Genomic DNA, 23302 nt, shown 5'->3' with positions numbered 1-23302 from the left:
TAGACCCTCCAGAGACCAATGGCAATACAATGACCTCTTCAGAAGAAAAGACACGGGTGAAAATTTTTGTTCTTTTACATGCTTCTAAATATGCAAACTATAAATACATCTAGCAAAAGATTTTACCCTATGTTTTCTCAAAAAAAAAAAAAATGATACCACCCCAAATCAGCAGTCTCTTGTATAATTTTGCCAGCCATAGAGAAACAAATATATGTGTGTATGTGTTTTTTTTAAAGTAGGCCTTATTTTGAATAGAAAAAGTAGGTTTTAAAATTTGAAATATTCAGAATATTCTGCAAAAATAATAAGTTCTCACAATCAGAGCCACATTGCAGGGAAATGGGTTTGACTAAGAATGTGTACTGCAGTGAAGAGAGGGATGGATAGAGTTGCTTGCTGTAACTGTACCAAAGAAGAGAAAAAATATCTTTGCAAAACGTATTGGTGTGATCAAATTATGTTCTAAAGCTAACTGTGTTCAGTAATGCCAAATGGAAAAGGAACATGAGGAAGGAGTTGGCATCCAATACAGAGAAAGTAATGATTAAAGATAAAACAGAAATCTGTAGCTGGGATGCAAAATAATTTGAGTACTAATGTTTGCTAGCAGAATTTTATTTCCAACATATCTTTTCTTGGATTAAAAAAAGAAAGAAAAATAAATATATAAGAAAAGACACCTGTTCAATATCTATTTCAGCTTATTATTGAAACTTACTGGAATAAAATGATGGAATAAATATAACTTATGGAAATGTCCAAAATCTTTTTATATATTTTATTACATTATACTATTAAATAATTTTAATTGTGACAATATAGCTGTATAGATACATAGCTGTATTATATTAAATAAATTTATTTATTTATATCCGACCTTTATTATAAATTATAAATAACACCAAGTAGCCTCCTATTTTCTCCTCAAAAAGAACCTTGTTAGGTGGGTTGGGCTGAGAGAGGGTGACTGGCCCAAGATCATCCGGGCTGGCTTTCATACCTAAAATGAGACTAGAACTCACAGCCTCCTGATTTCTAGCCTAGTGTTTTAACCACTAGGCCAAACTTATTCTCATATATTGATTGTCCAATGTGTACAAAGTGGGAGGGGGCAAAATGGTGGCCACTTTTAAAGAAGCATGATATGAATGGTCCACCTGAAGAGGGACATAGTCACCATTTTGACTTTTATTTAAATTTTCCACCCACTCACCTGGTTGGATGCTCTTGAACTGAAAGGAAGATGCAGAATAAGAATGCATGGAGGACTGATTAATAGTAGAGTTTACAATAGAATAATGAGCAAAATGGATATCAATTAGACAGGTCAGTTAAAGTCAGCAAGGAAAGATACCTACTTATTTTCAATTGTTTGATCAATTTCTATTTGCAACTATTGATTTAAATGTCTGTGGAGATTCTCCGTCATCCCGGTCATGGTTGTCTCAAGGGTGCTTTTTTCAAAAGGCAACTGGACTATGTGTTTTCCTTGAGGGAGATGTTTCACTTCTTATTCAAGAACTGATGAAGCTTCTTGGATGAGAATCAAAACTTCTTCTTACTCAAGGAAAAAACTTAGTCCAGTTGTGTTTTGAAAAAAGCACCTTTGAGACATATTGATTTTAGATTTCAGATAGTTGTCTTTTGGACTGAAAATAACTGAATTTTGATATTTCTCATCTTGAAAGACACGCTGGGTCTCAAATATGCAGGCAAAAGGAGGACAACTCCTTAAACCTCTCTTTAGTGAGGAATGATAACTGCTTATTCTATGGAATGCTTGGATAATGTAGCTTAAAAGGAACAGCATCGCCTATCAAAGCACAAACCAATCAAGAAAATCTTTAAATCCATTTGAATAGCAATAGCACTTAGACTTATATACCACTTCACAGTGGTAAATCAACCTCTCTAAGCGGTTTACAGAGTCAGTGTTGTGTCCTCCCTCGCCTCCGTCCAAGTGATAGCTTAATTAGCCAGCACTATCAGCTCTGGCAGCAGAATAGCCAGCGTCTGCCAAGAGCCTCCGTTATCTTCCACGACGCTGGTGAGTCACCCAGGAACAAACTTCAGCTCTTAATCAGTGGATTTGCCTGTTACAAAGAGACACAGCAGCTCTCACTGTCTTTTATATCCTGTGGGGTGTGGCTCCATGATTCAGCACTTCCTGGGCCTGCCCCACCCTTGCTTCTGTTGTTCCCTCCTCCACCTGGCCTGCTTCTGGCTCCTGGAGCTGAGCCAGGGAAGCCAGTGCTCCCGAGGTAAGTCCTGACGGCCCTTCCCCCTCACTGTCCAAGTCACTTTCTGGCAGCAGGCCCGGCTTGGGGGACACAGACACAACCGTCAGCATGCTGCCCCCAACAATCTGGGTCCTCATTTTACCCACCTCAGAAGGATGGAAGGCTGAGTCAACCTTGAGTCTGGTGAGATTCAATCCGCCAAGTTGCAGTCAGCAGAAGTAGCCTGCAGTGTTGCATTCTAACCACCACGGCTCATAATAGGAGATGATAGATAAGGTCTATTCTTGAGGAACTGTAATGGAAACCATTACTGGGGGCACATGTTTGTATCTTGGGGTGGTGGACTTCTACCATCCTGCAGACACATATACAATCTTTTCAAGGGAAATAAACCCCTTATACTCTTCCCTCCCAATGTTTCTATAAAATATTGACTTGAAATGCTGTTTCTAAATTTTAAATAAATCTTTCTCAGTGAAGAGGGAGATTTTTAATATATCTCACTAAGTGCTTCCTGTATATGCCATTACTTCATGCAATCCCCTTGAAATAAAATGAAATAATATCTATCACTTGTTCTGAGGCCATGTTCCCTGTGAGCCTTTTGGTTGTTTATGTAATATTAACATTCTACTTATAGTGGACACCTGCTGTCAGATTTTCAGGAGAAGAGTGGGAAAAAAACTTCATACAGAACAGATGTTCGTCCTAAATTTAGTCTCCTTAAATCTGTATATGCTGTGCTTCTTTTACTTGTATTGCAGGCAACTGCCTTCCCAAACCCATAATATGCAAATTTTGAAGTTACCTAGAAGCTGGATAATGTATATGAACTCCACAGTGTATATGTCATTTTATTCTGTATGTCTATTTTGCAGCTGTCAAAGATGAATGCCTGATAAGAACAGATGTTTGTTTCGGCCAACTAACTTTTTAAAATTCTCATGGTCTATATCAAAAAATGTTTGCTAACTACTACAATACGTGTGGCTCATTTTTATCAAGTGCAGAAATGCTGGTGTTTGAACACAGTTCTTTTCACGACGCTGCTAACTAATTCATGATTTTTTTTCTTCCTTTGATACTTCCTTTTATAGGTTCATCAGTAACACAGCTGCTTGCCCGTGACCTAGACAATGACCCACTTGTATTTGGAGTAGTAGGGGAGGAAGCCAGCAGATTCTTTGCAGTGGAAAGCATGACGGGTGTCATTTGGCTCAGACAACCATTAGACAGAGAGGTAACACCGAATGATTTGCATTAAATTGTAATATTAATTGTGTCAGGACTTAAGCCCTTCCTTCACACTGCATTCAGCAGTCAGCTGACATTAGATGACTTTGAAAAGCTAAATAGAATTAATATTTCCCATCAGGGAAACCCCAACGTTACAGACTGAGTTGAGAAGTAGGAAAAAAATGTCTTGCTAGAAGGCAAAAATCAAGCCACTTAAAGTTTTCTACAAGAAAATTCCCCTTTTGTGCCCTCTCTCTCTCTCTCTCTCTCTCTCTCGCATTTCTGTTGAATTTTAAAATCATTACAATTTTAATTATAGGCATTATATGTTAATAACAGCATCAAATATATTTGTAACCTACAAAATAAAGGAGGAAAGGAGAGATCAAATATTTTCAATGAAATACTAAACTATGTATATTAAAAAAATTACACCTGGTCCTTGATTTATGACAATTGAGAACAAGATTTCAGGTGTAAGTCAGTGTGGTTGTAAGTCAAATCCCCACATGACAAGACCTGATTTCAAGTGGATCACATGGTCATTAAATAAATTCAGCTTCCCCAGTGGACATTTTTGACAGAAACTGGAAAAAACGATTGTAAATCATGATCATGGGACTGCAGGATGCTACAACTAGTTGCACATACAAGTCTGTTGCCAATATCTGAAATTGTGATCACGTGACCACTGGGATGGTGCAACGGTCTGTGGCTCAGACTGCTAAGACAGTCTGTTATTAACACAGCTGCTTGCAATTACTGCAGGTTCTAGTCCCACCAGGCCCAAGGTTGCCTCAGCCTTCCATCCTTTATAAGGTAGGTAAAATGAGGACCCAGATTGTTGGGGGCAATAAGTTGACTTTGTATATAAATATACAAATAGGATGAAGACTATTGCTAACATAGTGTAAGCCGCCCTGAGTCTTCGGAGAAGGGCGGGATATAAATGCAATTTTTTTTAAAAAGCCAGTATATATTAATAAAGAGCTTTTTCCAAGATCATTGTAACTTTGAACATTATTAAAGAAACAGTCATAAGTCAAGGACTACCACTATCTCTTTTTTATTTGTGCTGTGTTCTGTTCAGGGAGATCCTTATAATCAGATCAGATTGTTTTTTCCAATTGATCCAGATTCCGGGTCCAGATTCTGGATCCAAACTCTGGACTTTTAAGCCTAGAGAATGGAAACAAAGAATGGATCTTGTAGGATAAACATTATTTGGAATCTAGGTTGACTCCATTTCTATTCTCGTCTGTCATCTTCCTGTTCCACAATATTGTCTCCTTAGATATTATTTTGTTTTTTGGCAGATATAGCAGGCGAAACAAGACCCTTTCAGCTAGAGAGGGGGGAGAGAGAGAATGGGAGAAATCATACGTCCGTTTTGAACAAATGGACGGTGTCTCCTTCATGCTTGACTTTCACAAACTGACTTCATGCGTTGACTCAGGAGCTAAAGATCTTCTTAATTTTCATTAGTGTTCATGGGAGGAAAGCTTGTATTGTAGTAAAATGTTCTTGGATTTTCCTCCAGAATAAACAATCAAAGGAAAAAGGGAATATAAATGTCCATACCTAACTCCAGTGACGCCGCGTGACAAAACATGAGTAGTGACATCATAGTGTCCTTCCATATAATTGGTGGACAGTGGGTTTCATCATACCATAATGCACATTTCATTACTTCCCTACCTGTCATAGATTTCCATGGAACTGAAACTTGTGGCTTCAGTCTACCACCTAATTCCAGATTTCAGAGTAATACATTATTTTCATTTCAGTTATTAGTTGGCTAGTAACCAACTAATCTGTCTGGTTTCACACAAAGTTATAATAAATTTAATTTGATCTGGCTTAGAGTGATACGAGAACCAGATTACACTGACCTATTGGGGAAAAAAAAGAAGCTAGCTATAGCAAACAGTGGTTTAGGTCAAGGGGGAAAGGCATTGTATCTGAATTGAGTGATGGTAATAAGCTCCAAGCAATGGACCCAGAAATGGGGGAAGGAAAAAATAGAAGATGTACATCGGGGGATGACTGACTCATTCTTCTTATAAAGTTTTATCGTTGTGTTTGAATTCAACCATTTGAAAAAGGTCAAACTGCAGAGATGTTGGAAGATTAGATTCCTTTTATCATTTCAGTGTAACATGGCGTAAATGGGCACTTTGATTTTTACAATTAAGTTACCTAATAGTATTCAAATTGTTTTGCATTGTGTAAAAGAGCTCCTTAGATCTAACTACAACATGGTGAAAAAGAACTTAATGTTATTTTTAAAAAAGCCGAATAACTGTTGTTCATACTTAACCTGCTTTTCACACCCTACTCGCCTAAACTTTAGTGAAAAAGTAGGTACTTTCAGTTCTTCCCTACATTAATTAATTTATTCCAACCTCTTTGATATCTAGGTAAAATTATCCTACTATTGCAATCTTGCAGCGAGATTTTCAGTTATTGCCGAGACACTGCTTCATCTTCTTGCCTGGCCGCAAAAGCATGTAATTATATTCGGCTCAAATCCAAAGCCTTCTATCAACAGATTACCACTGTGGCATCTCTAATTATATCATTTTTCTTTTCATTTCAGACGAAGTCAGAATTCACAGTTGAATTTTCTGTCAGTGACAGCCAAGGGGTAAGTGTAACATTTGTTCCATGATTTTAATGGAGACCAGAGTACAGCTGATATGGAGAGGTCACTCTCTGGGGAGGAGTGGAAAGCTGTCATGATTCCACCTTCTTCCTGAAGGAATCCTCCTAGGGATACAGCAGTGGGATTGTCATAAGAGAAGCAGGTGGATATCTCAGGCGTTCGCTGTTCCTGTACAGCAGTTGATGAAATGGTGTGGAAGCCCCACCATCTGTTTCTCTCTCCATTCGCGTTAAGAAGTGTAAACTTCAAGGAACAAAGGCAGTTCTGGCCTCTTGTTTTCTGTTTTTATTTGTTAAGCGGAAGCATGGCAGACTATGGGACAACCTGTTGTGTTATATAGACGCTCACACTGTACTCAAGAAATATTGATGCTTAGGTCAGTTAAGTGTAAAGCTGGTGTGATTTACAGATATGGATAGCTTCAAAGCCGCTTGTGAATAAGCCTGGAAATGCTTTTGAAAAATCATCCCTTATATTTATGGAATATAGATCCACCTGGGGATAGTCCAGAATGCGGCTGCGCGGGTGATAGAGGGGGCACCGTGTTGCTCCCATATAACACCCATCCTGCGTGGCCTGCACTGGTTGCCGGTAGCCTTCCGGGTGCAATTCAAGGTGCTGGTTACCACCTTTAAAGCGCTCCATGGCTTAGGACCGGGGTATTTGCGAGACCGCCTTCTGCCACTGATTGCCTCCCAACGACCTGTGTGCTCCCACAGAGCGGGCCTCCTCAGGGTGCTGTCAACTAAACAATGTAGATTGGCGACCCCCAGGGGGAGGGCCTTCTCTGTGGCGGCACCAACCCTATGGAACAAGCTACCTCCGGGGTTACGCCAACTCCCCGACCTCCAGGCCTTCAAACGTGAATTGAAGACTTTACTATTTCACCAAGCGGGACTAGCCTAAGACATATTTTAGCAAAATTTTAAGGGGTTTTAATCGGTCTTTGACCGTTTTAGTGATTCGGCCAGTAAATATTTGTTCTTAATTGTTTTTAAATATTGTTATTTATTATATTTATATTGTATTGATGTGGGTATTTTAACATTGGCTGTAAACCGCCCTGAGTCCTCCGGGAGATGGTGCGGTATAGAAATGTAATTATAAATAAATAAATAAATAAATAAAATAGCCATATTTTAAATAGCCATTTTTCCTGCCAGGGCAACAGGGAAATGTGATTTTTTAAAAAAAAATTAGAAAAATATTCAGTTATGGAGAAAGTTCAGACTTTAAAGCAGCATTTTTAGATTCTGTTGTTTTTTGCCTGGTCTTTTGTATAAATAAGATAAGATAAAGGTCTCCAGGTCGCCACAAATACATAAAAATAACTTCAAAACAATTCATTCTAAAAATGAGTTTTCTTCTTTTTCTAGCCACCCTGAAAATATGCTGCAATAGACAGTGTGGCAGTTATTCTAATATAATAATATATGAAGTAAATGTCAGAATATCATATTTACTATGTACCAAAAGAAAGGAATGGGTGAATTTAATTCTGATGACCAGTGGTGGGTTTCAATTTTTTTGCTACTGGTTCGGTGCGAACCGGCTGCATACCACCTCTGCAGATGACCATCAGGTATACTACTGCAGGCAAGAATCCCTCAGAAGAAATGGAATAGCCTTCATAGTCAGTAAAAGAGTAGACCAAAAATCAGTGTGGATAAATGTTAAAAACACAAATACGAAGTTCTCTTGCAGCATTCATGCTTCAGTTGTGAATATAATAATTACGGTTGTATACAGTCTTCTGCTATAAAGAGAGGCTCTTTAATACCATATGACATCAGCTTGGAGGAAAATATCTGACCCAACCCTTTAATTAAAAAAAAATACCAGACTAGATATATGGATTCCATGGTTTATTTCAATTAAGTTACGTTTTAAAAATTGGACTTCTGGTGTGTTTAAAGAGGGTTACCTCAACCCATCATATTGAAGAAAGAATGAATGATACATAGGAATGATGCATATTAGTTTTAGCTAGGACGTACATTAAGTTGGTTAATAACAACTATCACCATTACAGTCCCAAACCTGAAATTGTGGATCCAGCATTCACAACTCAAAAATTCTTTCAGCAGTTAATTAGGGCTCTTGTTCATAACTGAAAGGAGTTCAAAATAAGAAGGTTCCACTTCCTAGAATCCGATTTTCCTTTTCACAATACAGTAGTAATACTATTAACTTTTCCAATTTTTTCCAATATGGTTATCCTTGCAATTGAAGAAATTGTTGCAATTATAATAAGTTTGCTCCAAACCATTTTGATTGTAGGTGATAAAGGGGTCTGTGAATATTCAAGTTGGAGATGTCAATGACAACACACCAAGATTTCACAATCAACCATACAGTGTCCGCATCCCAGAGGTATGAACTCTTTTACCATTTTGGTTGGTAGAATTCCCATCTTTTCTTTTCCTCAAGGAATGATTTATTATAATTGGAACCTTCTCTAACTAACTGAAAGATAATGTTTCTCATATATGATCAGAGAACTGTATGTTCTGTCCCTATCCATGGTCTTAAGTGGAGCAGGTCATATTTCTGTAAAAATCTTGATCATTTTTATACTAAGTAGTCTTGCCACAAAATATTATCACATGGAACCTTCCTGTTGGTTATTTTCATTCTGCCAAACTGCCTGTGATCTATTTTTTCCCCACTCAGTCAAAATTATGTAATTACCAAACACTTGTTTGATATATTTTGTGGATCCTATTGCTTATTAAGGTTCTTCCTGTAAAAATGTTTTCATTTTCTGAAAAATCTCAAAAAGTGATTTTTTTTTAAGGCTACCGACAATTTCCTATTGAATGCAGCAATGCAGTTTGGCTTATATAGTCATTGGCACCCACATTTAAAAAGCGAAAGTGAAAAAAAAAGCCCTATAGCAATAGTATTTGGGCTTATATACCGCTTCACAGTGCTTTACAGCCTTAAGTGGTTTACAGAGTCAGCATATTGCGCCCAACAATTTGGATCCTCACTTTACCAACCTCGGAAGGATAGAAGGCTGAGTCAACCTTCAGCTGGTGACAATCGAACTGTTGGCAGTTGGCACAATTAACCTGCAATACTGCATTCTAACCACTGTGTCACCATGGCTCAATTATAATGGTCATTATTTTGAAAAAAAATATATCCTGGAAATATCATTTTGGTGAGTGTTATAAAAATTTGTTCGAAATACATAAATCCCTATCCAACAGCTACATTCCTATGGTTCCTTGTGCTATGAAAATAATTATTCAACAGTTTCTCAGTTTAGAGTAGAGTCTCAATTTGAATTCCTGGCTTGGAAGGAATGAGAACCAAGGTGATATTTATGTTGTGTTATCATATCATAGGGATAGACAGCTCACTCAGTGCCATTTTTCTCAAACATGCATTTTTAAGCCTATCTACCTTTCATTTAAAAATCCTAGTTCGCAATAGAAATTTTTCTATGCATTTGTTTTAACATGGCACACATTGCAGGAAAATATGCTTTGATAATCATTTTATCTATCCCGCCCTTCTCCGAAGACTCAGGGCGGCTTACAGTGTGTAAGGCAATAGTCTCATTCTAACTGTATATTTACAAAGTCAACTTATTGCCCCCCCAACAATCTGGGTCCTCATTTTACCTACCTTATAAAGGATGGAAGGCTGAGTCAACCTTGGGCCTGGTGGGACTAGAACCTGCAGTAATTGCAGGCAGCTGTGTTTTAATAACAGGCTATCTTACAGCCTGAGCCACCACGGCCCCATCTTGAAACAGGTCTTTTATGTTAAAATAGGCCATTTTATAATACTTTGTTGATTTTGACCCAAGAATTATGTTAAACATTTTGCAGAAGGGATTCTAATGGATGGATGCATTTGAATTCGTGTATAAAAAAATCATGTTGGTTCACTGGAAACTGCTAAGTGAAATTTGGCGTTTTCTTTGTTTCTAATTCATTTTCAATCAGATGGCATTTGGTGGAAAGGTTTTGCTACAAGAGATGTTGGTGATAGTTATCATGGATAGTTATCCATGGATCATTTTTATTGGTCTTTCTCAAGGCAGGTGAAGTCTGCTTCCTCATGGCTACATTTTCACAAAACTGGAAAAAAAGTAGAATATTGCTATCTAAAAGAAAAATAGAACAAAGTTTTACAGATTTCTCCTTTGCTTCATTTCCATTTTTAAAACTGGTCTGTTATTTTTTTATGTTTTTGATATAGAAATTGCATTTATATATTGAAATACGAGTTTCTTATTACACAGAAAAGGGTCTAGGAGGGCAAGAGAATAACCTATTTTAAAAATCTAAAGCCACCTCAGTTATCTGATTGCATAGAGAAGTGGGAAATAAATCAATAAATTATTATAACCAAAATTATTTTTAAATTATTATTAGAATGTTAGCGCATCTTAAATCCAAATGACTATATGTAAAGTTTACCAACACTGGAATGTAAAATGGATGACTAAAAACAAAATCAGATGTCACTTTGGAGGTCTATGACAGTAGTTTGATACGTTGCTATTGGTATTTTGGGTTTATAGATCCTGTAGAAAAATCTGCACCACCATTACTATAGTAAGATTAAGGTGCATTTAAACTTTTCCCCATTTCCCGTTATTACCATTGGAATTGTCTTTTTCTGCAGACTTGTTATGTGATCCATAGAAAAAAAATGATGAGGCTCCAACCTTAATTGCTCCACCTTCTTGCTAGCATTCCTGATAAGCAGGAGATCTGATTGTACTTGTCCCAGAATGTTTGGTATGGCTTTGAGACAACTTGAACAAATCATTTTAATAGCTTTGTTTTTCTGAATTCTAGGTCCATTAATCAGAGAAAGGAATACTTTCCGGTCTCTCCTGCTTCTCAAAATTCAGACATCTTGGTTCTCTATAGTTTAGCATTCCATTGTTGTATCTCCCTGCCTAATATAAATAGATTATTTTGCCATTCAATCAAGCTAATGAGCAAGCAAGCAGGTGAACTTGTATGTGAGAGTGAGACTGTGAAATTGAGCTACCTGTAGTATTTTTAAAAGTAGCAATTATTAAATTATTAATGCTGCATTAACACATTTACTACTTGGCACCCCGTTTTGATTAAACTTGATTCTTTGCTCTACTTTTTGTGTGTGTAAGAATCCTTCATCTGCCTTCTTTGGGTAAAATGTGATCCCTGGTACTTGACTTTATATCAGAAACAGTAAACCCCCTCTTCTAATTATTATATTTGCTTTTAAAACCATATATTTCCACACTCAAAATACAAAATAACAGACTTGGAAGGGATCTTGTAGTCTTCTAGTCCAATCCCCCAGTCAAGCAGGAGAACCTATACCATTCCAGAAAAATGGCTGTCCAGTCTCTTCTTAGAATAGAATAGAATAGAATAGAATAGAATAGAATAGAATAGAATAGAATAGAACAGAACAGAACAGAACAGAACAGAACAGAACAGAACAGAACAGAACAGAACAGAATTTTATTATTGGCCAAGTGTGATCGGACACACAGGGAATTTGTCTTGGTGCATATGCTCTCAGTGTACATAAAAGAAAAGATACGTTCATCAAGAATCATAAGGTACAACACTTAATGATAGTCATAAGGTACAAATAAGCAATCAGGAAACAATCAATATCAGTATAAATCATAAGGATACAAGCAACAAAGTTACAATCATACAGTCATAAGTGGAAGGAGATGGGTGATGGGAACGATGAGAAGATTAATAGTTGTGCAGATTTAGTAAATAGCTTGACAGTGTTGAGGGAATTATTTGTTTAGCAGAGTGATGGCATTTGGGGAAAAACTGTTCTTGTGTCTAGTTGTTCTGGTGTGCAGTGCTCTGTAGCGTTGTTTTGAGGGTAGGAGTGGAAACAACTTATGTCCAGGATGCTAGGGATCTGTAAATATTTTCACAGCCCTCTTTTTGACTCGTGTAGTATTCAGGTCCTCAATGGAATGCAGGTTGGTAGCAATTGTTTTTTCTGCAGTTCTAATGATCCTCTGAAGTCTGTGTCTGTCTTGTTGGGTTGCAGAACCAAACCAAAGCCTCCAGTAATAGAGCACCCACAACTTCTGAAGGCAAGTTCTTCCACCGGTTAATTGTTCTCACTGCTAGGAAGTTTTTCCTTAATTCGAGGTTGCTTCTCTCTTTGTGCAGGAAAGAATAATTTAAAGCCCTGTGCGGAATGATAATGGCTTGTCAAAAAGGGGGATGGAAATTAATGCTATAAATGTTACTGTGGAAGAAAATCATGGACGAACAGGAGGTCATGAATGTTGAAAAAATGTGTAAATACACGTGTAGCATAAAAGGGATGTGGTGATTCATTGGCTAAGACGCTGAGCTTGTCGATCAAAAGGTCGGCAGTTCAGCTGTTTGAATTCCTAGTGTTAACAGGGTGAGCTCTCATTACTTGTCCCAGCTTTTGCCAACCTAGCAGTTTGAAAGCACATAAAAAATAGGGACCACCTTTGGTGGGAAGGTAACAGCGTTCCGTGTGCCTTTGGCGTTTAGTAATGCTGGCCACATGACCATGGAGACTATTGTGGTCTGCCAGCACCCTATGGAGCTGGCAACGGAGTCAGAGAGCGATGAGGCTAGGGCCATTAGGAAGTGAGGTGTGGACTCCAGAGCCTCCAGAAATTGATAGTAGTGAGACAGAGGAACAGGAGGAGCCTGTGCCTAATATACGCACGAGAAGAGCTGCCAGAAGGCAAGAGCAGTTCAAGCAAAAAGGACAACTCGGTAGTAGGGCCAACAGATGATTGACCCCTCCCATAAGGCTTAAAACAGACCAGCAATGGCGTTTGGGCTTTGCTGGAAAACAATGTTGGTAGCTTCTTTGTCTACATCTTGCATTTATTTTTTGTGACTTCTGAACACTTGCCAAGAAAGGCTTTTGGCAGTTTGCCTAATTGGACCAAGACTGAGTTTCCTACTGCCTATTTGGGCCTGAGTCACAACAGAGACATCTTTGGACAGCGCTGGCTCTTCGGCTTTGAAGTGGAGATGAGCACCGTCCCCTAGAGTCAGGAACAACTACCACATATGTGCGAGGGGAACCTTTACCTTTAGCAGTGGTGGGATTCAGCTAGTTCAGGCCTGCTCGGACGAATCGGTAGTTAAATTGTTGGCTGGCCCTTCCGCTCCCCACCTCTTCCAGGAGTCCCAACATTCCCCATTTTGGCTCCCAGGTAAGTGCAGGGCGGCCTACTAGGCCCAAAATGGGGCACAGGGGATTGCCCCCCCCATGGCCCATTTTTGCTCCCAGGGAGATGCAGGAGGTGGAGTGCTGCCTGTCACACGCCCTGGGCATGCCCACCATGGCTACACCCACCCATTAGGGGTGAGAACCAGTTGTTAAATTATTTGAATCCCACCACTGACGTGTAGGGGATATAACTGGAGAAAGACCACCTCTGTCCCTGATTGGAAAAATGCCATTATTGTTACATTACAGAAGGAAAAGGTAATAAGAGTGAATGCAATACCACAGGAGAGTTACTGTAATTTGATAGGCATGCTTGAGAGGTGTTTAAGAATTCCAGTTAATTGAGTGTCACAGATGATGATGGTCAAAATTTCAGTGCAGCTTTTTGATAGCTAGGGGGCATGCAGATTCTCAGCAAATCTCTAACATGTACAAATGTGAGAAAGATTGTATGTTTATCTTACAATATCTTAATTCAGATATAACGAAGTGTGGACATGGCTTGAATTATGGGATATTTTGCAAGGATGTGGAATTTAATACTGGTTAATAAATGTAATAAGAGCAGTACATGATGTGGTGAGCCAAGTAAAAGAATAAATGAAATTCTGACCAGGGAAAAAAGACAAAGGATGTGTGATGACGTCCCCTTGATTTGGAATGTATTTATATATCAGGAATGCCTATAGAAAGATTAGAAATGCATTGTTTGGGGACATGACTCTGCATATGAGTTTGAATGAACAGGATACTGAATTAGAATAGAATAGAATAGAATAGAATTTTTATTGGCCAAGTGTGATTGGACACACAAGGAATTTGTCTTGGTGCATATGCTCTCAGTGTACATAAAAGAAAAGATACATTCATCAAGGTACAACATTTACAACATAAATGATGGTCAATATATCAATATAAATCATAAGGATTGCCAGCAACAAAGTTACAGTCATACAGTCATAAGTGGAAAGAGATTGGTGATGGGAACGATGAGAAGATTAATAGTAGTGCAGATTTAGTAAATAGTTTGACAATGTTGAGGGAATTAACTGTTTAGCAGAGTGATGGCCTTCGGGGAAAAACTGTTCTTGTTTCTAGTTGTTCTAGTGTGCAGTGCTCTATAGCGTCGTTTTGAGGGTAGGAGTTGAAACAGTTTATGGCCTGGATGTGAGGGATCTGTAAATATTTAGCTAAGAATTAGCTAAGAAACAAGTGATTTGTAGCAAATGTTGACAGACTGTTAATGTAGACAATTTTGTTCGCAGACAGCAAAGTTATGCATAAATGGCAACATTTATATATCCTGGCTTATGAAAAGTGGGCAAATGGAGAAATTTTAAGATATGGGTATGCTGGTAGAAAAATAGTGGGTACTTGTAGTCTGTTGCAATCAATGAATGTGAAAATGCACATCCCTATTTTGTTACATCAAAGCAGAACTTGGATATGTTAGAAGAAATGTAAAGGTAATTAGAATTAAATAGAAACTGGTTACCTAAGAAGTGAGTGTAGTCAAATAAGAAGGAAGAAAGTTAAACTTGAATGGATAATGAAAAGATTTGAGTACAAAAGTGAGTAATTTTCTTTGTGTACTATTTACTGCCTTTTTTTTTTTTTTTGCTCATACTGCCTACTCTTTTTCTGCACTTTGTATAGTTCTCTCTCACTGTATGTACAGTAGCGGCCAAAATTGTGGAAACCTTTTGGGAAAAGTGTATTATTGAGGTTTGATGGCTAATAACATCACTTTTTTGGGGAGTTTCAAGATAATCATATTCCACTGCTGGAATGGCCTGGGAATGGCCTGGGAATAGCCCAGATCTTCACCCAGTGAGCTGCCTCCGGGGCTTCGTCAACTCCCCGACCTCCGGACCTTCCACTGCGAGCTGAAGACGTTGTTGTTTCGACGTGCAGGACTAGCTTAAACGTAGTTTTAAATTGGGGTTTTACATTGGGGTTTTTAAACGGGCTTTTTAATCGTATTTAAAATTTTTAGGCCATATATTGAATTAGTTTTTTATACTGTTTTTAACCTGTATTATATGCATTGTGGTTTTTATTGGCTGTGAACTGCCCTGAGTCCTTCGGGAGAAGGGCGGTATACAAATGTAATAAATTAAAATAAATAAATAACCTTAACCCAATTGAAAATCTATGGAGCCGACTAAAGAAACTTGTTAGTCAGAAGCAACCCAGCAATAAAACCCAGTTAATAGAAGGAATCCTTCAGTCCTGGTTTCACATTATAACAGCTGCAGAAGTAAAAGACTTGGTTCACTTCATGGGAAGATGTTGTAAGGCCGTCATTCATGCTAAAGGTTGCCCAACTAAGTATTAACTGATGTGATGATAATTTTTGTATATCTCATTTTTTTCTACGTGTTTCACTTTTCTTCTTTACACTGTAACTGCTATTCTAATAGCAAATCCTTCATAAAAGTTATTGCATTACATTCTTGATTAAATTATCTTTCCATTGATACATAGTACTACTCCCCCCCAAAAAAAGTGGTGTTATTAGCAAATTTTAGAAAATACACTTTTTCCAAAAGGTTTCCACTACTGTATGTGCACACTAATGCTTCCAGGGACATTTGTTTCGATCCAGCCCACCAAAACTACCCTTCTTGTCTATACTAGTCTGTATGATTATTTTAGTAATATCTGAGTAGAGTTTTTCGCTTTAAACAAAGTGCAGATTTGCAACTCTATGATTCCACGATGAACTGTATAAAAAAATATATGGGGTGAGTGTGGTTGGAAATTATTTTTGGCATATGTGCTTAGTGGAGTCCCTTCCTGAATCCTGCAATGTACAAATGTTGGGTAATTTGTACAATTACCCAAAGGCAGAGGCAAAATTAGTGGATGGCATTTCTTCATTGGCTTAGAACAGCGGTTCTCAACCTGTGGGCCGCGACCCTGTTGGGGGTCGAATGATGATTTGCCAGGAGTCGCCTAAGACCATCGGAAATATGGGAAGTATACTTGCAAGTCGAAGAATCGCGCTCCAATGGTTGACTCCACAAGCCAGCTGCAGGCTCTTCAAATCGCTAGCCGAATTCGGCTTCAGGCGCGATGAATTAAAAAAGAGAGAAATCTTTCCTCTGATGTCTCTCTCTCAAGCCAGCTGCAATCACTCCCAATCGCTAGCCTAATCTGGCTTCAGGCGCCATAAACTTAATAGGGGAGTCTCCGCTTTAATGCCTCTGTCCTCAAGGCAATCGCAAGCAGTTCAGATCGCTAGCCAATACGGCTTCAGGCGCGATAAATTCAAAATGAAAATAATTTTACAGTTGAGGTCGCCACATCGTGGGGAATTGTATTAAAGGGGTCGCCACATCGTGGGGAATTGTATTAAAGGGGTCGCAGCACTATAAAGGTTGAGAACCACTGGCTTAGAAGAAATGGGTGATCCATCAGATACACAAAGAGAAAATACACAGAGAGTTCCAAGTTCAAATGTATATATTCCAATCAGTGAAAACCAAGCCCGTGTTTTAGGCTGGATTTAAATGTACACCATGGTTCGGAAAGGACAGGGACTATTCTTCTAGAAGAATGGAGTGAAGAAATTGCTTCTTCCCCCAAAATGCTGAGTTCCCATCTCCGTTCTGGATATGCAGTAGATAATAGGCTGACGTGGGAAATGTTCAAAACAGGCAGCTGTATAGCAAACTCGCCTTGGCACAGACTACTAATTAGCAATATTTGAGGCATTGAAAGCAGCTTTGTTGCTGTTGTTGTTCTTTTGCTTTGACATGAATAATCCTCTCAGTTGCAACACTTCCAGCGAAAGGGTAGAGCAGTAGGGGAAGGCTATTGAAATTTACTGCAGTTTGGCAGCTGGAACATTGGAAAAAGATGAGTGTAAATAAGTGGAATGCGAAATAAACTTGCCTCCTATAATGCTGATTTAAAATATGCATAACATTGCTTTACCAAGTGGGCTTGTTTAAAGAATGTAAATTATTTAGAATGGAGAGGTTTGAAAAAAAACGGTGAAGCATGATTTTGTGACCAGTACTTAGCCAGCTGCTTGCTGTAGATTTTGCTTTGAAGTGACAGGAGAAAAACTACAGTATATGGTATTTGCATTTTAAGAAATGCACTATAAGGCAAATAGAGCCCGAGAAGATGAAACGGTAAAAAGCTGGAAGACAATCCAAGCTGGTCTGCAAAAAAATAAATAAAATAATAATTAAAAAAATCAACCAGTGCCGATGGAAACTACATGACAGTAGATTATGCTGAAGTTCAAATGCTGAGGCTTACAAATAAACTAGATACTCCATTTTATATTGGCAATGTAGTGTTATAATGTGATAGTTTTAATAATATTGTTCCTTTCTACACCTAACTCTAAGTGTGGAAAGGGAAATTTGTCAGAGTATGAATATTCATCGCTAGAATAGACATGGCAACAGGTCAGGCAATGGGGACTGTTTGGATAGACACGATAACAGGTCAGCCAATGGGGACTGTTTGGAAACGGAAACATAGTATTTGTTTGTATGGGACCATAAGAGACAGTTTGGAGTCTGGGCGTGGCTTAGACTTGCTGAACTGTATATAAGAGTTGGTTTGGCCTCTGTAATGGCTGCCTCTGTACAATATATTTGCCTCTGTATCTCTCTACTCTGTAATGACTTGCTGATATGAATAGTCCTTCTGTGTTTCTGATATTGTATGCTAACTTCTGCTGTATGGTATTGTATGTAAAGAAGTTTCTTATATAATTTGAATCCTGCTGAATGTGTCTGATTGTGTGTGCTGCAACAAACTCTGACAAAATTGGCCAGATCAGCATCTAAGCAATCTTAAGGAAACCCAAACACAGACTTTATGATCCATATTAAAATTTCTGGAATAAAGATGAAAGATTCACTGCGTAATGAAAGTGAGTGGAGAACAGGGGAGAAAGAGCAATGTGCTAGAGAGATCTTAACAATGAGCTCTCAAGTACGTTGGCCACAAAGGTGCAAAATTGTATTCTTCCAACTTGGAGGTAGAAGAATCTAAAAAAGTATGAAAAGGTTGAAAATTAAAACAGAATAAATATTAAACGGGTCCTCAGGATGGAAGGCTGAGTCAACCTTGGGCCTGGTGGGACTTGAACCTGCAATATTGCAAGCAGTTGCTGTTCACCATCATATTTCCCTCAGTGGTTGTCCCACAGGAAGCCTAAAGTAGCTTTATGTGTCTTTGATGTTCAGAGGCATATGACATCTGAAACTGGAGTCAAGAATTTGAGAGTTATCTCAGTTTTTCCCTTTCCCCTAGAAATTTGTGGGTTCATTGCAGCCACCAGTTGTGGTTATTTGTATGATCTGTCCATGTGAACACAACTAATACCAGAAAAATGACTTGCAGAGATTGTGAGAAGGCTGAGAACACAAAAGATTACCTCAGAAATGGCAATTCAGTTCAGGTGGTGAGAGATTTGGAGAAATGCTCCTCAAGAAGACTCTGCTTTAATTAACTCACTGTAACTAAGGCTACAGTTTCCCAGATTCTGTATTTACCCCAGATTAGAGTTAAAGATAAGTCAATGAAATTTATGACACCCTTGCTTCCTTGCCAGCTATGTGTACCATGGCTTGCTCATGGTATATTTTTTATTAGAGCCAGCCACATGGAAAAAGCTGTCAATCAACCATGCAGAGGGTGGTGCTAAAAACAAAGCCCTCCCTCTAATATGCTCAAATTCTTAAGTATTACTGCAGGTATAACTTAGTAGATCTAAATAGGACAGTATACAGTAAATTATTGTGTTTTCCCGAAAATAAGATCCTGAAAATAAAAGCCTGATTGGGCTTATTATGAGGGGATGTCTTTTTTTGGGGGAAACAAGGTAATCAACAAAAATTAATAATGTAAAATTATCTTCATGTACTTAAGAATTAGTACATTTGTCTAAATTTGGACTTTAAACATTAGGCAACTTTTTAATCACCAGGACTCACAGCAATAGCAATAGCACTTAGACTTATATACTGCTTTCCAGCCCTCTCTAAGCTGTTTACAGAGTCAGCATATTGCCCCCCAACAATCTGGGTCCTCATTTTACCCATCTTGGAAGGATGGAAGACTGAGTCAACCTTGAGCCTGATGAGATTCAATCTGTCAAATTGCTGGCAGCTGGTGATCACCAGACGTAGCCTGCAGTTCTGCAGTCTAACCGCTGCGCCACAATGGTTCATATTTTAAATTACCTTTATTTAGTAGAAGGATCTTTGATTCTGTAAACTAATATAAGAAGACAATAAAATTGAGTTCTATATATTTAAAAGAAACAATATTGAAGTTTTCTTTATCATTAAATGTTTTCAAGCTAAATTGATTAACCATCATTAGTTAACCAACAATTGTCAAGTTTTGGTTGACATTTGGTAATGGAGATACTTCAGGCTTAATGGAGGAACTTAGTGGAAATATTTATGTAGCGAGGCTTACCTGCATAAAATCATTCAGATCGTGTTGTGATATGAATCCCTGCTTGGTATCATGAATCTTGATGTAATAGGCAGAAAGAATAACCTTAAGAACCAGGAGGAAGATCCACGACCAAGACAACATTCAGCTAAAAGAAATCTGAGCCAAGGCAGAAATGTAATCTCAGACATGACATTCCTTAGTATTTATGAATACAAAAGGAAGAAAGGCAGAAGCACATTTAGATTTGCAAGATTTTGTTACTAAACCTTATGACAAGTGTTGCATTAGCTTGTGTGTCTGGTTTCCAAGTTTGGTCTATCTTGGAGGACTGATACTTGTTCGGTAACTGGGTATAAATCATTTCTTTTATTCTGAGCTTCACATCAAACTACAACACGATAGCCTTCCACTTAATTGCAGGATGAGCTAGCAAGGAAAAAAGTGCATGTATCTGTCCTTGCAGGAAAAGGGCATCTCCCCTGCTTTGCATAATCCTGTTCTACAAATAATTATGCACATTTTTTTCCCTGCACAACTCGTCAAACTCTTAACAAGGCAGTACTGATGCTTTCAACTCTGTAAAGAAAGGGGAAATCCTACTGGAATTGGCAACTTAATACTCCAAGCTGGCCTCGACAGACCTCATTAAGTTCCCATGTATTCATTTTAGGCTAATGGCTGTCATGCTGGCTGCTGTTTGATTTTGTGTAATAGACTTTTATGGCTTTCCAATTTGCTACAACGTGTTTGCCTGTGTCTGTGCAGCTCAGGGCTGCTCCAGTGTGTTAATCAGGCACCTGTACACTTGCCATCCTGACCTTCAGGGTTTACCCTTTTCTACTTGATTTTTTTACACCCTGGTCTTCTCTGCATAGTCCTGTTCTGTCTCCTTCCCCACTTCAGACCCACGAGCTGGCCTTCAGCCAGTGGATTCATGGCTCTTATCAGTCCTGGCAGAGAAATCGCAGCTGCCTGCCAAAGTACAAACAAATGACTCATGTAGCAAGACTTTCAGCTCTTTTTGAAACGGATCAGCTAAACTTTGCTTCCCGTGGAGTGAGAGCAGTCCCAAAGCTCCTTATATATCCTGTGGGGTGCGGCTCCTGCCCCACCCTTCCTTTTGATGATGCCACCTCTCTAATCTTCTAAAGCGTGAGTCAACCCAAGCTTGATTATTATTATCAGCTGGGTCTGAAGGCGTAGCCTGAGGAAGGGAGGAATCAGGGGATGACGGCCTCATTACGTCCTCCGACTGGTCTGGTTCTGGCTCCTGGAGCTGAGCTAAAGGAATCGGTGCTTCCGAGGTAAGCCTTACCGGCCCTTCCACCTCACTTTCAAAGTCACTTTCGGGCATGGGGTCAGGTTCGGGGGCTAGAGTCATAACAAGTCCACTTCCTCAAGAGCTTTCCATTTTCCTACTCTCTATCCTGTCAATTTCATATAGGAAGGGACCCAATGAAGTGAACATTTGAAAGAGGAATTTAGAAATATATTCCTTTAAAAAAAAAAAAAAGACACCATTGTTTCTAGGATCGGGGTTGTATCCAGGGGTGAAATCTACTTACCTTCCTTACTGGAAGGTTACATGCGCGTGCAGACCTCCTGCAGATGCGCAAAACCTGCTCATGTGCAGAAGGTAAAAACCACATTACTTCCTGGTTAAAACCAGGAAGTAATGACACCCAGGCAAGTGGTTGGAGCTTTGCTCTGCCATTGCTACCGGATTGCCGAACTACCGGCCACAACCGCTACTGGATTGCGCGATCTGGTCCAATCCTGGAGCATTTCACCCCTGGTTGTATCACTAGATCTTTATTTAAACAATGTTAATTTAATAAGCTTACCAAAGCCAAAACAACTACTCCTGTTGTGTAATGTTGTAGCTGTGCACCTTTTCTTTCCTAAGCATGCAAGAATGTTTAGACCATGCTACTAATTCCACTAAACACTACTTTTGCAATTAAGAATTAAAACAAATGCAAAGCCCACATGGATGTTTGTATTCAAGGGGAAAGGTTTTGCTTATGGGAAATCCGAGCTGAATATTTAAACCTAATTAGTTGTATGAATCTTTATCTGCTTCACTTGTGTAGTCAAGGTTTGTTTTTTATACCAGCAAGGTAAGTTACATTATATAAGTCTCCAAATTCCAAAGATCATTCACTTGAGCACGCTTCCACTCTCTTCCCACAACAGTGTTGGAGGGCTTCCCTTTGAGCTAAGACTGTGCCCCTGTGCCCCTGTGGACGTGGGGCTATTGAAATTACATTTCACATTCTGCTACCCTGTTTCCCTGAAAATAAAGACATCCCAAAAAATATTTAAACGCAGAGCTAGAAAGCAGGTAAGATGGCAAGAGGAGTCCCATCTTGCTCCACGTGCTCCAAAATAATAAGACCTCCCCGAAAATAAGGCCCAGCGCTTATTTTGGGGTTCAAAAAATATAAAACAGGGTCTTATTTTCGGGGAAAGATGGTATAATGTACTCCCAGGAGCAGGGGTGTCCAGGCTTGGAAACTTTAAGATCTGCGGAGTTCAACTCACACAATTCTCCAGCCAGCCATAAATTGACGTCCACATATCTTAAAGTTGCCAAGGTTGAGAAACACAGCTTTAGAGGAATCCTAGCACCCACCTTATAACATCTTATTTAGTAAAGCACCCAGAAAATTCTGATCTTTTTTTGTGTAATTATTTTATCAGATCACTATGTTTTCCTTTCCTTAAATTTTAGCTAAGTTTGGTTATTCTGCCTATAAAATAACAAACACGCTGACTGCATCAATGACGAATCTGCTGCCAGGTGGAACCTTCTTATCCTGTTTTGTGTTTTATTCTTATTTTTAACATGTTTTATTTTGAACTCTGGCCTGGGACCAAAAGAAACTCTTTTTATCTGCTTCAGTATGTCCTCTCACTAATTGCACTGTTTCTATTTCTGTCCCGTTGTTTAACTGCAAGGGCAAACTTCTATTACAGATAGGATGGTATTGAAGAGTCTCAATAGTATGTTAGTTTTGGACATGTTAGTTTTGGACTAGATCTTGTCTTTCCTCTTCTCGAAAGAGTAGAGAACCTATGGTGAACAGGCAGAAAATATGCATTTCAATGAAGGACTGCTCAAAACAAAAGAACCAAATAGGATTTTCTTTTCTTCAGAGTAATAAGCAGTAGCCTTCAAATTTTAAAAGGGAAAGACGATCCGTTTTTATAATATCAATTCCATAAAATCTCAACCATAAAATCATAAAATCCAAATCTCAACCAGCAAATGCTCAGTCTTACATATTGGAAAAAAGAACCTAAAGACTAAATACAAGCTTGATGGACATTACCTTACAGATGACCCCCACCCTGTTAAAGACCTTTGAGTTTTCATATCAAATGATCTAAGTGCCAAAGCCCACTGCAACTACATCGCAAAAAAGGCTCTAAGAGTTGTAAACCTAATCTTGCGTAGCTTCTTCTCCAAAAACACTACATTACTAACCAGAGCATATAA

At 38.7% G+C, this 23302-nt stretch overlaps 1 protein-coding gene across 1 annotated transcript in view; it reads left to right on the top strand.

Moving 5' to 3' along the window:
• CDH23 (cadherin related 23) overlaps nucleotides 1-23302 on the top strand; it is a 719962-nt gene that overhangs the window by 154116 nt on the left and 542544 nt on the right. Inside the window, exons 4-6 of the mRNA XM_058188066.1 lie at nucleotides 3341-3483; nucleotides 6079-6126; nucleotides 8425-8517. Coding sequence (XP_058044049.1) covers nucleotides 3341-3483; nucleotides 6079-6126; nucleotides 8425-8517 — 284 coding nt within the window. The remainder of the gene's footprint in view (nucleotides 1-3340; nucleotides 3484-6078; nucleotides 6127-8424; nucleotides 8518-23302) is intronic.

Source organism: Ahaetulla prasina, chromosome 6 (assembly GCF_028640845.1).
Source record: "Ahaetulla prasina isolate Xishuangbanna chromosome 6, ASM2864084v1, whole genome shotgun sequence".
NCBI classification, from domain to species: Eukaryota; Metazoa; Chordata; class Lepidosauria; order Squamata; family Colubridae; genus Ahaetulla; species Ahaetulla prasina.
This window is presented reverse-complemented; position numbering and strand designations above follow the sequence as displayed.